The sequence below is a fragment of the Carettochelys insculpta genome, chromosome 2 (assembly GCF_033958435.1).
Source record: "Carettochelys insculpta isolate YL-2023 chromosome 2, ASM3395843v1, whole genome shotgun sequence".
NCBI lineage: Eukaryota > Metazoa > Chordata > Testudines > Carettochelyidae > Carettochelys > Carettochelys insculpta.
In genome coordinates, this window is record NC_134138.1 from 234,835,979 (window position 1) to 234,852,892 (window position 16,914).

A 16,914-nucleotide genomic window follows, 5' to 3' on the forward strand; every position below is an offset into this window, starting at 1 on the left:
CTTCTAGAAAAATGCTTAGGTCACTGAACACAAATTTTGTAATATTACAGCTGTAGATTAATTATAAAAGGAGTTCCATCTTCCAAAAGAGCATTACTGCTTTTAATAAAAGCTGTGTTTATAGTTGAAATTTGTGAGAGCCTTGTAAACTGCTTGAAGCAGCCTCCACACAACAGATTTATTCATAATCTTACAGTACAGTAGTAGGCTGACATTTAAAATGCAAACAAAGAACACTGTGTTTCCTAACCATAAATACGAAAAGGGAGGATTAGCATTTAAGCATCCTCAGGGAAATGGATACCATAGAAGTAAATGTCTAGATAACAAGTCTCAAAAGCAATGCTGAGTCATGCACTTGGTATGATTGTATCTTGTTAAATCAGGAGTCCTACATTATAATGGTGGCAGTCAAGCTGAAAACAGTGTTCCTTGTTCCAGCAGCATGCTCAACTTTTGTCATCATAAAACCAATTGTTAAAATGAATCAACACCAGGGGCCAGACAAAATGATTTCTTGTGCTCTCTTCCAAATCTACATTTCTATGACTGTACACACTACACTTAAGTCCATGAAATGACATTTAAGAAAGATCTCTCATATCCTTTCCAAGCTTATTTTGCAAAGGAAAATGGCAAAGTAGCTCTTGCAGTCTTTGGTGGGGGTGAGACAGGGGGGGAAAATCAATTTTTCCAATTAATTTCAGTCCTTTTTGTACTGCACAAAAACACACTTTAAAAACCAACTGCACAATGATTATGGAAGATTTTCTTACAAATCGTAAAGCACTATATACCAGAAAAACTTTTAAATAATATTTAGTACATTACTTTGTACCTTTAGCTATTCACAAAGTAATAGGCAAAGAATCTCTCTTAAGAATGAAACATACCAGAATTGTCTCAATGTCTCCTGGCGACAGGCTGATTTCATCAGGGGAGGTCACAGAAGAACGAGTGGTACGGGGAGTTCGTGGAGAAGGGAGTGTGTCCCAGGCATTATACCCACTTGGAGGTGGAGTTGGCATTTGAACGCCTGATCGTTGGCAGCAATTCTCTGGATTAGACATCCATGCTTCAAGTAATTTCTCTCTGTCCCAGTCTTCAATAAATATATAAATAAAATGTATTTATCTATCCTAGGATATCGATTTGTCTACATTTTATGATTACACCATTAAAAGGGTATTTTACTCAGAGAAATTAGATGTAAAGATTATTTATGAAATACTAGAGTCTGCAGGCCTCAATGAACACTAATTTTACAGTACATATTTTGGGTCGTACAACATTTACAGCCGATACCACTGTTAGTACCTCCCTTCTATTAATGTCAACCATAAACTAAATGGAAACTTATTCTGTCTTTCATATGATAAAAGTTGAGCATTCATTTTAGATCCATTCTATTTCTTAAGACCCACATTTTTATTGACTTGAGTTCTTTATTGACTCCTGTCTGCCTTCCTTTATCCTCACTGCTCGGGAGGAGTTCTGGGGTTGATGCTGACCCCAGAAAACACCATTTCATGCATGCACAAAACAAAACCATTGAAGACTGACCCTGAGTGGGTCGATCTTCTGCAGCAGTGTGGAAATGGGCAGAGTCTCCGTGTTGCCTTCAATGGCTTGTTATCTAATATGCCCCCCACGCCCCCAGGCTCACCCCAATCCCTGCAAAGGAAGAGGTTAACATTCAAAACTACTGTTCATAATGGATATTATGAAAATATATGACAGAAGAAATTATTGCCAGTTGTAATTTCTTCATGTTCCATCTGATTCTGTTTGTTGCGTACCCAAAACTCTCACTGACTTTACTATGAATTTTGTGGAAGCATAAACAATACAGAACAGCCAGACCCCATTCCTGCAAGCTCTCATACACAGTAGTCCCATTAGCTTTGGTGAGACTGACTGTAGGAATATGACAGGGAGGCCAGGCAAGGCAGGGGTTAAACAAGGCCTGTCAGGCCTGGAGGGGTATAAAGGGAGGGAAGACAGCTCAGTTTGACGCTGACCAGCTAAGAGGCAGGAGCTGGCTCTGGGGCAGGAGGCCCCAGGCCAGAGCTGCCACCTGGTTAGCCGCTGGAGGTCACAGCCCAGGACCCTTCCCCAGGTTCTGAGGGGAGCGGACCCCCCCCCCACCGGGAACCCCTCTCCTGCCAAAAAAGGGGACTAGATCCTCGGGGCCATGCCCCAAACTCAGGCCATAGACTCTTGGGTGGGGCTGCAGACCCCCCCCAACAGGCCCCGACCAAGGGGCCTAGCCACTAGGCCACTTGGGCCCAGGTGCGAACCACTCACACTGACTATTCACGGAATTAGAGTTACTCATAAGGATAAGTGTCATAAATTACTTATGGACACTTACCACGTAAATTACTACAGCTGTTGAATTTTAACATCTAGACATGTAGATTGACACTGGGAGAAATTTAGGCCTTTTTGAAGTCAGTTGGAAAACAGATGGCCAGGGTCAACGGGTTCAGGCTGAAGAGCTAAAAATTGCTACACAGACATTTTGAACTTGAGGTGAAGCCTGTGCTCTAGGACCCTGCCCTCTCATGATATCCCACAGATTGGATTTCAGCTGTAGCCTAGCAAGTTACACAGCAATTTTACAGCCTTGCAGCCTGAGCTGTGCAAGCTCAAATGAGCCGATAAGGCCAACTAGTGGTGAATAACCGAAATGCAAACGTGCCCAACTGGGCCACAATTTCATCCACTGCTAGTACTTCTTTCCAGGACAGCAGCGTCCAATATGCTCCCTTGTTCGCTACATGCGATGAACAGGGCACCGCGGTGTGGTGAAGTGAAGCTCTCTCTGCACACATGGGGCACCCTTCCAGCCACTCCAAGCACGCACCCCACCACAAGGTGGGACGATGCATGGAGGTGGCTCCTCTGGCCCCAGCGGGTTCCAGCCATGCTCCAGGGCTGCTACAGACGCATTCTGAAGCAGCACCCATGAATAGTCTGGAGGATGGGGGAGTGCCTGGCTGCTGGGGAGTGGTCCCTGTGCAATTCCTTACATCTTTTTGGACACGTGTTCCAGGAGGTTGTGGGAAGACACACTGAGGCAGTAGCAATTCAAGAAGAAACAGAGTCAGTGTGCCAACTCCCACCTACTCTGCTAGCACAAGACTTGAAATAATCATCTACTGGCCCTCATCTTCCCCTTCTGTGCTGGCTCAGCCTCGCTTGCCCATGAATTTATGTGTGAGGAGAGAGAGAACTGTGGAGCCTGATTTGTTTCCTAGTACAGGCTGGCAACACAGGTACCCCACACAGGAAAGAAGTGGGACAATGCCTTTTAGAGGTTGCACCACCATCATCCAGCACCCTTGGGACCTGACTGATCCCGAATGAAGTAATTTGCTGGACAAAGGGAGGTCACCTGCTTCCAGACCCCCAGCCTGCTGCCCCTCCCTGCCGCTGGCTCCACACCTTGCTGCCCCCACAGCCTTCAATTCCTTACTGTGAGCCCCTGTGGCCCCCTTACCTCTGGACCAGCCCCTGCTGGGCTGACATGGGCCCTAGCCACTGGCCAAACTCTAGCTGCACTCATATTTTTGCGCCACCCTACCACAAATAGTCTCTAGTCTGTTCGTGAAAAAAAACCAAATCCCCAGTTCCAGCTTTCACAAACAGAAGCTGTACTAACAAATTCATGCTTTTGTGTAATGGAGAAAATTAAAATTTGTGAAGAAAAAATAAATGTTGATGACAAAGTTCTCAAAAGGCAAGTAAAATACACTTTTAAATTACAAAAAATACCTCAGCTCCTCCAAATTAAGAAATTAGAATTAAACTAGTTTTATTAATATTCTGTCGGTTTCAGAATTAATGGCAAAAATACTTAAGAGTTTGGCAATGCTCATTTTTGCAGAGTGACTTCTAGTTCGTCTTAATTTTTATAATAAAATTTAAGGCTGAATATATTAGTCAGTAATTTAATTATGCTACATAATCATACAAATTGGATATCTTTATTTTTATGTTAAATGCATAATTAGGTTTTATTTATGCTAGGTGTAATAATTCACAATTTATAATGAATAAGCGAAAGGCAAAAGAGCATGCTTTCTTATGACTTGCAAATTATGGCTAGGTCTACACTAGCCACAGAAGACTGAATGCTTAGGTTTGATTTTCCGGGGCACTGCTACATGCATGCACAAAATGGCAGGTTCTGGAATCAATGTCGAACACAGAACTCCTTGCGATCCATGAGGATTAAGGAATGTCAGCAGAAGGACTGCTCCTGTCAACATACTGCAGTGAAGACAGGAACCAATGTTGACGGCTGCAAAATCAATTTTAGGTGCGCAACTGGCAGGCCTAAAATTGAGTGGCAGCTGTCAAAATTCCCGTAAAGTGTAGACATAGCCTACGTCTTTGCTTCTCTTTAGGTACTGATCGACTGCATTACCATGAAAGCAACATCTAGGCTATGTCAAAATTTTGTTGACAGAGCATGCATCCAGACTACAGATTTCTCGGAACACACCTGCCGTGTTTGGAGCATTCTGTCGACATCCCTGTAAACCTCGTTCCACGAGGCAAAAAGGATGTCTTGACAGGGGGTGGAAGGGTGGATGGAGGTTGGCTGGGGGGGTTCTGACATTTGGTCCCATGTGGATGGAGCCAAATGTCAGAAAAGCCTTTCCTGACAGAAATGTTGGCAAAAGATACACAGATTGTGCACAGCAATTTGCGTATCATTTGCTCACAGTTCCCCATAGTCTAAACGTAGTCCAAGAGAATTAACCTGGCAACTCAAACTGATCCCTTCTAAAAATGTCAATTACTGCTCTCTAGGTGATGGCAGATATGTTTGCATAGTTTATATCAACCTCATTTCTTTGGGACTTGGACTGCCAGGATGATCTGCTAACATTTTGTTCTCCAGAATGTCTACACAGATTACAGAATTTGCCAGTTGAGACTCTTCATTCTTAATGGAACACAGTAAAATTACTACTATCAAGAACCCCTGGGGAATTGGGGGTGCTAGATATTAGGCATGACCAGCCCTGGCACCGCAGCAAGCTGGTTAACTCAATGTGCCAGTTATCCAGGTGCCAGATAACTGAGCTTTTACTGTCTTATTAAAATTCAAAATATTGTCCTTAAATATTAATACAGTAAGCCCTCAATTTTATGGATCCCAGTTTAGCAAAACTTCGGAACAATGGACATCCCCCGTTGTTCCCGAACTTCCCTGGGGTCTGTAAAATCCTAAACTTCCCCACCCCATGCCCCAAAAAAGCGACTTACCGTTGCCTCCTCCACCAAAGCTGCCACGGGCTTCTCCCACCAGGGGTGGGGTGCGTACGTGGGCAGACAGCACTCACATATGCACCCACCCCTGGGAGGAGGAGTGCATGGTGGTTCTGACAGTAACGGCAGCTCCTCCAGGCTGCAAGGTGGCCATTATAGCTACACACAGGGAGGCAGGTCTAGCCATGAGGCAGCTCTAGCTGCATGCTGCGGGGCACCTCCAGCTGCGCACAGCAGGGGTGGGTGGGTCCCAGCTATGGCAGGGTCCAACAGAAGCTCTGTTGAGTGGCAGGCTTTGTTTTGTTTGAAGGGGGCTGTGGGATGGCAGGGGGCAGTAAACCCTTGCATTTAACGGACTTCCGGTAATAATGGACAACCCTCTCCCCCATTAGTCCTTTACATGGAGGGTTTACTGTACCATGTAACAAAGCAAATTAACTGAATTAAAAATATTATGTAATATATAATATGGTAGTGGGTCATAATGGATCACAAGCGAAGTATGAATCAACAGTGGGACACTTGGAAAAAAAGCAAGCATGATTCTGGGATGCATTGAAAGGGGGTGTTGTGAGCAAAACACAAGTAGTAATTCTGCAGGTCTACGCCGTGCTGATTAGGCCTCAATTGGGGTACTGTACTCAGTTCTGGACAACACATTTTAGGAAAGATGTGGACAAACTGGAGAAGGTACAGAGAAGAGCAACTAAAATGATTAAAGGTCTAGAAAATATGACCTGTGAGAGAAGATTAGAAGAATTGGGTTTGTTTAGTTTGGAAAACAGAAGGCTGAGAGGGAAGGAGATAGCAGCTTTCAAGTTCATGAAAGGGTGTTACAAGGAGGAGAGACAAATATTCGCCTTGGCCTTTGGTGGTACAACAAGCAGCAATGGTTTTAACTTGAAGTAAGTGAGGTTTAGATTGGACAGTAGGAAACATTTCTTAACTGTAAGGGTGGTTGATGATCTCATGAGGTCCCTTCCAGTTCTGGTATTCTATGATTCTTTGAGATCCATGACTTTTATGGGATTAGGTTTTCATTTAAACACAATGATGCAAATTAGTCTCTGGTTCAGGCTGAACATCTCTCATCTGGCACCCTTGGGACCTGACCAGTGCCAGACGGGAGAATTTGCTGGATGACAGGAGGTCAATATTTCCTAGTACATTACCAATACTTCCACTGTTTAGTGGGCTATTAGAAGACATTTAGGGGTAAATTACAGCATTACAGCACAGAACACTGAGAGCCAGGACTGGTGGTTGTAAATAAACTTTATGGGACCACAGGAAACTTTTAATTTTCCCTTACTTAGATAACCAGATGTTGAAGGCCCCCTCAAAAAAAAATATTACAGAGAACCAATCAGACTGTTCTTTATTTTGAACAATTAGGGTTTTCATAAACGAAGAGAAGACCCCTCTGATTCCAACATACGGGATTTCCTTCTTTGGAGTGATCCTTGACTTCCAAAAGCTTTTCCTTTTTTGAGGAGGTTATTGAGAATCACCATAATTATATAAATATGGTATCTGCAGCCCTTCAAAGGTTAATACATTTTCTGATGTAATTAAGCCTCATGGAATCCACAACATATGTGACTCCATATGCCAGGTTAAAAAGAAGGCCACTTCATCACCAGCTGGTACACAACTTCAAACATTTTAGGGACTGTATATGGAAAAATACTGTTGTGAAAAAAATTCATCTCTCTTATATGGTGGTTGAACCCAGATAATATCTTCAAAAGAATACTGTTCAATCCACTTGCTCCTATGTCAATGGTAAGCACAAAGGTGTCCAAGATTGTCATGCGCTCACCAGGCTTTTTCAGTCTAGGTCTATGGAACTATATGAAATTCCTATTAAGCAAACTTGTTAGAGCTGAGGGCAAACCATCTAGTTCTCAAAGCATTTTCTCTGTAGATACAGGATGCAGTAAGTCAGGTTGTCATGGACAAATCTGTAGTATATGATTTGAACAAGATATAACTCAATCTTATGAGCCATACCAGGAGGTGCTAAAGCTTTGGGACTAGTGTATCTTATAGAATATTTACCCAATTGGCATAAACATGGGAGAATACAACAAGGATGCAGATCATCTCAGTTGAGCTTCCACACAGATGCACAAGTGGTTTCTAAAGGACTTGGTTATACAGAACATTTTCTGTGTTTGGGTATTTCTGGACACGAATATAGCAGTGAACAGATCTAATATGAAATGTCCTCATTTTTGTAAGGACAGGCTCAGACAATCCATCACGGACAGATGCATTCATCCTAGATTGTGGAACTGGTCCGGCATATTATTAATATTATTACCTCATCCTCAAAGTCCTACAGGGAACAAAACAAGATTCAGCCAGAATGATTTTAGTTACTCCAGCATGGCCCTGGCAACAAGGGAACAAGTTCCTTCATTTGCCCAATGTCAAATATGAGACACTCCTGTTATTAATGGACTGTCACAGTAATGCCACCCAGGTCATTGATTGATACATACTGGCTTGGGCAACAGGACTCTGACAGATTTAGAAAGATCATGATCTTCAAAAGGAACAGTTAGTTCTTATTAATGTTCAACAATCATCTATCAAAAAAGTTACAATTTTAAATGAAAAAAAGATTTATCACATGGCTAATCTAAAAGAAATGTTGACCAATTTCAGTTCCTACGAAATTCTTTAGAATATCTGTTATATTTAAAATCAAATGGGGTTGTATCTCACCTCCTTTAAAGTCCATTTAACAATAATAGCACTCCATACTGATATTACTGGAAAAATCCATTTATTGCACAAACCGGTGAAAAACTTTTTTTTAAAGATTTACCCAGTCTGTATCTCTCAGTACAGGGCCTGTTCCGTTTTGGAAGTTGAATTTAATTCTATTGCAGCTCATGGCTTGAGTCCATACCAAGCTGTTTCTTGTTTTTCTCTCTCTCTCTCTCTCTCTCTCTGAAGACAGACTTTGTAACAGAAATCACTGGGCTGCTGCATTAAGTCCAATTCTCATTTTTACAAGACATTACATATAAGATCTGGCATCTAGCTCTGAAGCACAGTTTGGCAGAGTTGTGCTTCAGTCATTCACAGAATCGTAGAACACTAAAACTGGAAGGGACCTCGCGAGGTCGTCAAGTCCAGTCCCCTGACCTCACAGCAGGACCAAGCACGGTCTCTAGACCCTCCCCAATAGATGTGTATCTAACCTGCTCTTAAATATCTCCAGTGATGGAGATTCACAACCTCCTTAGGTGATTTATTCCAGAGTTTAACCACCATGATAGTGAGGAAGTTTTTCCTAACGTCCAACCTAAAACTCCCTTGTGGCAGGTTAAGTCCATTGTTCCTTCTCCCTCCTCCTTGAAACAGTCTTTTAAAGTACTTGAAAACCCACTATCACGTCCCCTCTAAGTCTTCTCTTTTCTGAGCTGAGCAAGTCCAGTTCTTTCAGTCTTCCCTCATAGCTCATGCTCTCTAGACCTTTAATCATTCTTGTTGCTCTTCTCTGGACCTCCTCCAGTTTCTCCACATCCTTCTTGAAACGTGGTGCCCAGAACTGGACACAATATTCCAATTGAGGCCTAACCAGTGCTGAGTAGAGCGGAAGAATGACTTCCCATGCCTTGCTCTCAACACTCCTGTTAATGCATCCCAGAATCATGTTTGCTTTTTTTGCAACAGCATCGCACTGTTGACTCATAATTAGCTTGTGGTCCACTATGACTCCTAAATCCCTTTCCGCAGTACTCCTTTCCTAGACAGTCACCTCACGTTCTGTATGTATGCAGGTGATTGTTCCTTCCTAAGTGGAGTACTTCGCATTTGTCCTTATTAAACTTCACCCTGTTTACCTCAGATCATTTCTCCAATTTGTCCAGATCATTTTGAATTATGGCCCTATCCTCCAAAGCAGTTGCAACCTCTCCCAGCTTGGTATCACCTGAAAACTTAATAAGCACACTGTCTATATGAATATCTAAATCATTGACGAAGATATTGAATAGAACCTGCCCCAAAACAGATCCCTACGGAACCCCACTTGTTATGCCCATTCAGCATGACTGCAAACCATTAACAACTACTCTCTGAGAACAGTTCTCCATTGTTTAATTAAGAGTCCATTCCTTCCTTCCACTGTATCATACTGTTTGGCAAACTATCCCAAGAGTAGGAATATATTAGAAAAAGAATAAATGAAAAAGAAAACAAAAAAGCTACTTACTATAACCAGAATATTTTAAGATGGACTCTATGCATATATGCCCCCCGACCTTCCTTCTCGGCTCCTGAGCAGTTCAGTGTTCCTTGGTATTGTGCTTTCGTGACTGGATGGAACTGAGATAGCAACAGGTGCCACACACCCTTTTACAGCCATGCATTTGAACTGAATTCAAAAACTAGGGCTTAGAAAGAGATAGGAATGCACATGCTACGAGTCTCTGCTGCCTAAAGTTTCATCCATCCTGATTGCATCTGGCTGGTGCACCCAAGAGTGTAAACCTGCAGAGTCCATCTCGAAGATGTGATTATGTGCAAAAAATTCTTAATTTCCTGTAAAATTTGTTAATTATTTTTTCTCTTTTTTTTCCCGTTATAAATAACCCTCATGATTTTTATTTTGCTGAGACAACTTCTAAGCCTGTCGGAATGCTTTATTAGTTTTTGATTACCATGTGCCCGAAGCAAAGCTTCTGCAGTAAACAGTGGGGCTTGAAGCATGTCTGCAGATTCCACTATCAGCATATCCTTAAGCCTTCGCAGATCCTGAAGTCTTAGTCCCTCATATGGCTTTGAAAAGAAAATGAAAAAGAAAAAGACAGATTAGCTCTTCAGAAGTAAAAGTTCTTCTAGTAAATCAGTAATTTTGTATTACACTGGCAACAACAACTCAAAACATTTCTAATCTCCTTAAAATTATCTCAGCACACAGCTGGAGGACCTAATAAATGTGGTAGAATTCTTTAATTTGACTCCTGACTATGCAGATTGACAACATGACAAATTCTAGGAAGACACGCCCAGTGATGTTTGTTTATAACCTATCAACTTAACATGTTTCAAAGCCAAAAGAGGGTATTTCTACAGTTCTCTGGTGGTTCTAGAGTTCAGTCTTTCAGATGATCTAACTCTGTCAAATTATTTAAAAGAAAAACTACCTAAATTACAAGATTTGTATGGAACCCAGCTAGTGGCATGATTTAGTTAGCCAGATGTCCACTTATCCTGGGTGTGGCCAAGTTTCCCATGGTCCCATAAAGTTTGCTTAAAACCACCAGTCCTGGCTCTCAGTGTTCTGCACTGTTATTTAGCTTTAATTTACCCCTAAATGCCTTCTAAGAGCCCAATAAGCAGTGGAAGTGCTGGTAATGCTGGTAGACAATATTGACCTCCTGTGGTCTGGCAAATTGTCTTGTCCAACACCAATCAGGTCCTAAGGGTGTCAAATGAGTCAAACAGTACTATCTCAGTTGGAGCATCCCACACAAGCAGAAAGGATTTTTAGAGACTCTGGTTTTAATAATCTTAAAGTTGCTCTTTATAATGATGTGGAAAATATTCCTTACAAATGTATTTTAAAAATACATATATATTTTGTTCACAAAAGTAACATTATTGCATGGATAAAAAAAAATTAAGGAGACAAAGTTGAGCAGTCAGAAGCCTGGAAATAGTAATGGTAATGCTGCACACAGGAAAACAAAAGTTAAATATGCCTTCTTTGTCAAGATGATATGGTCTTTAATTATATGAAAATGTACTGTTTCTCAACATAATTCAAAATAATTTTTCGACTACCTCAGATATACGTGCAGTTTTTCTCTGTGTAATGCTTATGGGCCCAGATCCAAAACATGTTGAAGTCAATGGAAAGACTCCCATGACTACAATGAACTTTGGATCACATGTTAAGTGCAAAGAACGCCTTCAGCTCATATCATCTGCAGAAGCCCTTAGACTAGAACTGAGGTCTGTACTAAAAAACTTGCCCTTTGTGTTTAACAAAGATCTCCAGACCTTTAAACTACATTGTAACTTTGGGATGTTCTATGTTCAGTCATCTCTTCATCCCATGAAATAACAGTTTTCCATTATGATTAATTTTTATGTTTTTATATACATGCATATTCAAACACCACCTGCTTCATTTCACCTCTAACTTACTCAGCCAGAGACAAATAGTGAAGATAAAACAACTGATGTTATCATCAAATTGCGATTTAACTATGTTACATTTTCATTAATATCTTAGTACTTGCATAGCGGTTTTACTAGTTCATTTGTAAAATTGTAAGACAAAAATTTTTTGTGCAATTAAAATGGTAAAGTGATGCCAAATTTACTTCATGTAGTTATCCGTTTTTGTAAATTTGGATGATATATGTTCAAAAATTATCTGACACTGCACCTACTACTCATGTACATATGGAATATTCACATTTGGACGTGTTAAAGCCAGCTGTACTTCCATCTTCTCTTCCCATTTAAAAAGGCTATTTCTACCTCCGTGTATTAATTTTAAATGCATTATTTTAGAAGTGCAAACATTGTTTGTTTTCTTAAATACGAACCCTAAAATTGTGCTTACACTACTTGCTAAATAGCTTTCAAGTGAAATGGAACAGATCCATTCCAAATATAAATTAAACAAATAGCTGACTCACCTGTACCCCACTAACTGGCACATTTCTGGATGATGCAGTAATATATAAGCAAATGATTGAAGAAAAGGACTGTTTTTGTGCAATAAAATTGTGTGTGTGTCTGGCAGAGAACTAAAACTATTCTGACTGATGCGCTCTGAATTTCTGCTTATTCTCAGGTGTTCATAGCACATATTGAATACAGTGCAATATGTGGTTAAAATGAAAGTGCCTTTTACTTCCTGAGGCTAGGCTGCAAAGACGAATCTACTTCTATTTTAGGAATAAGCAGTGAACCACAGACCTATGAATATGAAACCATCAAAATTGACACAAAATAGCTAGAAAGACTAAATTACAACGTATATTATTTGGATTACTCCTAGCTTAACTTCTCCTTTAATAATTTTAGGAGAGAAATATTTCTTGTATTCTTACACATTATGGGTACGTCTACACTAGAGAGTTTTGGTGAGAAAATTCAGAGCATCTACACACGAAATGCATTTTGTCAACAACTCGGCACTTCAGCTGACAGCATTCTGCCTCTCTGCAGTGAGGGATAACACCTTTGTCAACAGCATCTATTGACACAAAAAGCCATATTGATGCTCTGGGTAGCCCTCTGTCAAGATTCAGGGCTTCTGGTTCACTGGGCAACCCTCTTTGCTGAGCTTCCGGATGGCCATTCTGTTGAGAGCACGGCTGGGAAGTCTGGCCGCTCTATCAACAGAGCAGATTGCTCTTTCGATCAGCTTTTGTGTGTGGATGCGATCTAGTGACAGACGTTTGCCGGACGACCTCTTTCGACAATAACTTCTGCAATCAACTGCTGCAGTGTAGACGTACCCCATAGGTATGGCCAATGTTTGCTCAAATTCTTTTATTGCAGGTTGTTTTAATTAATGAAATAAAAATATAAAATTTGAGGCAAGTGAAATCTTTTGCAATTTTTCCTTGACTTGATTTTTATTTCAAAAAACAACATGGACACACTCTATTTTGACACTTTTTGCTTCAACTAATCACCGATAAAATAATACCTCTGGTCATAAAATTTTGAGTTCCACTTTTTAATACAGAGCCATAGTTCTTAAGCTAATATTTTGTTTTGTAAATGTTTAATATTTCAAAATTAATAACTCAAAAACTATTATGATTTCGCATTTGCAATACATTTTTAATTGCAAACGCAGATGTCATCATCAAAAGGTGTTCAAGAGCTATTAAGACGAAATTAAAATAGAAGCAGCTCTTCAGAAGAATGTGCATTTTAATTGGTACCAATAGAAAACAAGATTTTGAAAGAACAGGTCTCCAGTATGTGTTTATACATAGAGATTTTATTCAGAAATACTAGTTGAAGAAATAAGGGAAACCAGTAGAATGTGTCAAATTGTGCTATCAAAAACAAAATAAAAAGGTGGGCCTGTTCATCCCTCTCTTTCTCCACCGTGCTAAAATTCATCCTGGTCTCACTGCTGTGCACTTATGTTCTATGCTGAGAAAGCCCGCTCTTCTTCACAGCTGAGTCCTTGTGGTATAAAATGAGCAAGTCTATTCCTGACCTCCTAATCTGGTTTTAGAGCATTGTGTGCCAGTGGCATACCCTCAACATTCCTTTTTTGGTTACCCCTGCAGTTCTTGTGCCATGCGCTTGCTTCTAGAGCACTCAGGAAATTAAAAGCAGACAATCTGGGGAAAGGATTTTATTTTGGGAATTCTTGGCCCCATGAGCCTTAATTTGCAACCCACAATCTAATTCTGGACTCTGATGTAGCAATACCTATTTTTAAGGCTATCTACTTACATACGTATATTAGAACTCTCTGAAAAAAAATACGTGTGAAAGCTCTATCACGGGAATGCTCTGACCAAATAATCCCATGTTTCAATCTAGTGTCTTTACCCTGGTCTCTGCCTTGGCAAAGCAATTTCAGGTTCTGCATGTGCATTTTGATCATTAAAAGTAGATCACAAGAGGGCCTTTATATTAGAAATCCCTCGACCAAGTTTAGCTATTTTCAAAGGCAATCTGCCTATGCATATGCATTTTAAAAAAATAAGTCTGTCACTTCTAAAACTTGACTGCAAATTACTTACATGTACTCCACAAACTATATCCAAGGTCTTCAATTAGCATACCAAATTACAAGGTGATCTGACTTAGCCTATGAATTTTAGTTAGCATTCTTTTAAAAAACTGCCTTGAAACTGGAATGATCTCCTACCTCCACAGCTTTGCCTGCACATCTCCCTCTCATCAGTAAAGCATGGAATTGCACAATTAGGGATGTAAAATCCCATTTAATTAGTGAATGAGTTAAATGTTAAATTTAACTAGTTAATTGATTAAACACTGGGGGAGGTGGAGGTTGGCCACTTCGATCCAGCCAGGCTGGAGCACCTCCCGCCTGCAACGCTCCTGAGGTCACTGTGGACCAGGGCTGCTTCAGCTGGGCTGGAATGCGCCCCGCTCATGGAGCACCCCAGGCAGCTGTGGACCAAAGCTGCTCCAGCCAGGCTGGAGCACACCCTGCCATCCACAGTAGGCCCTGCAGACCTGAAGCAGGTCCCTGCCCATGACAGACAGATGTGGTTCCAGCCTCACTGGTTAACTGTAACTTGTAAGCCTCATAGGTTTAGGGGGAGGCTTAGGGGTTAACTACTTAACAGCCCTAACTACAATCAATTCATTTTTAGGAGGGTAAGGAATGGAGGGAGGTATGTCTTATACATCTCTTAACCATGCCACTCCAAGACTGCGCTACTACCTTTTACCTGGGTCCCTCTACTGACAATCCAGTGTTCAAAGAAAATCTGCCCTGGATTGTGCGTTTTAGAGCACTTTACTTATTAGCTGAGTTTAGGGGAAATATGCTGTGGATTCTCCTTATATCTTTCCCCTAATATTTAGGCAAAAAAACAAAGTGAAAACTTTAGGAGATGGTCATTTGTGGAAGGCTTTCTTTCCTGACTTACTCGATCAAACGACCCCAGATTTGCACCACCAACTCTACCCATAATTTTAAGTGGCACAGCAATTTTCCAAGACAAAACTACATTGTGTGTGTAATTTAAAGCTCTCTGAAATACTGTGAACAGAAAGCTCTGTTCAATCTTCATGGAGTCACTACTGCTCTTCTGCAGTGTGCTAACTTTAAACACGTGTGTAGTGCCACTGAATCTAAAAGTGTGCCTAGAGTTAAGCTCATACTTAAAAACTTTTGCTTCTATCAAAGTATTGCTACAAAATGATTATTTTATAAACCAAGTACACATAATTAAGAGTTTCACTTCACCTCTCTTTTGTCTAAAGCAGCATATTCAGCTTCAATACTTTCAGCTTCAGGATCCCGTGAGAATACCATTTGAGATTCCAGGTTGAGGGCCAAGTCTTTATGGTGCTGCTTCTCAGCACAGTCACAGGGAGTATCTTTATTTTCATTTTCTGCAAACAAGTCTCCACCATGTTTTACCAAAAGCTAAAAGCAAAAATCTCAAGTCAATAGCTATCAGTTACTAACTTTGAATGTTAGTTCACATTACAGAGATCATATATGGACTAGTGTGTAATATACAACTATTATACAAATACAGCCTTGCATAACTGCAAACAGATTACAGAAGACAGTCTTTATTAACAAAGAAAGTTGAACCTATCACAGAATTATCTCTGTTCATTTGACTGGTATCTGGACATTAAATGTATATTGGTTGGCCATCTGTACTGCAATTTATTTTTTAAATTAGCAAGAGATCACATCAGCAAGTGGTAAATTAGTCCCACCCACCTACTGAACTTTTACAATGTATCTTTTGCAAAATGCTAGTCACAAATCAAATTCAGAGAAAAATGGTTAGCTTTGCAGTGGTGACATACTGTTATTTTGCCCTTCAAAACTGAAGAAGGGCAATATTTTCTTCAGGCAAATTAAGGGGTAGAAAAGGAATCAAGATTACTTTCTCTTACTCTGCCCTTGCACATGCGCTCCACTTCTTTGCACTCTTTACTCATTACTTTCCCTCAAAAGCATTATGAGATTCCCTACTTTTTTTCTATGGGAAACCTCAGTCACCAACTATATTACCTCCCCTATTAATCATTTCTTTAGCACAGTGCCAAAATATCCACACCTTCATCTATCTTCCTCTGATGCGTCCATGCACGAGGCAAACATGCTAGGACCCAGCACTTGAGATCTGTGACACAGAGTGCAGACAATGGGTTGGTTGAGTTTCCACTACTGGGTGAGGAGAGAGGAAAGGCAGTTGCAATACAATCATTTCTCTAAAAGGCAACAGACTCTCTTGCCCCAGAAGCTCTCTTTAAACCCAAGAAATAGCTAGTCAGGCGTCTGCATACCAAAGAGTGATCAGACACTGCTGCTATAAGACACCAAATAAGATAACAGAACAGCTCCCATGGTACAGCACATCTCAGTGCAGGTCACTGATCTAAGGATTAATATATTATTACATGCTATGTTAAATGTTAACACTCATGAGACAGCGTAAGAAAGGGATGTTTAAAAGTTTAGTACTCCAGCTCTAAATTATACAAGCTGGAAATCCTATTTGGTATTTCTCAAACTGTATCACAAGGCTGATTCTTTAGAACTGCAGGAGCAACAAGTAAAAATTTAAACAGCTATCCCCAAACTTAAAAAAGTAATAGCTTTTTTTTTTTAAGTACATCAGAAGCAAGAAGCCTGCTAAACAACCTGTGGGGCCACTGAACAAGCAAGAATATAAAGGAACACTAAAGAATGAAAAGGTCAATGCAGAGAAACTAAACAAATTATTTGTATCGAGTCTTCCTGGCTGAGGACATGAGGGAGATTCCCAAGCCTGCGCCATTCTTTGTAGGTGACAAATCTGAGGAACTGTTCCAGATTGAGTGGACATTAGCAGAGGTTTTGGAACAAGTCAATAAACTCAACAGTTCTGAGGAAACAAATGTGAAATTGCAGAGCTA

General features: G+C 40.6%; 1 protein-coding gene across 4 annotated transcripts in view; it reads right to left on the bottom strand.

Annotated features, from left to right (window-relative positions):
• ANKIB1 (ankyrin repeat and IBR domain containing 1) overlaps positions 1-16,914 on the bottom strand; it is a 107,834-nt gene that overhangs the window by 48,260 nt on the left and 42,660 nt on the right. For 3 of the 4 annotated variants that reach the window (XM_074984754.1, XM_074984755.1, XM_074984752.1), the window contains exons 4-6: positions 15,239-15,421; positions 9,966-10,083; positions 894-1,102 (exon numbers count right to left, since the gene is read on the bottom strand). In XM_074984754.1, the coding sequence (XP_074840855.1) occupies positions 894-1,102; positions 9,966-10,083; positions 15,239-15,421 (510 nt within the window). The remainder of the gene's footprint in view (positions 1-893; positions 1,103-9,965; positions 10,084-15,238; positions 15,422-16,914) is intronic. The other variant, XM_074984756.1, reaches the window with a different exon arrangement.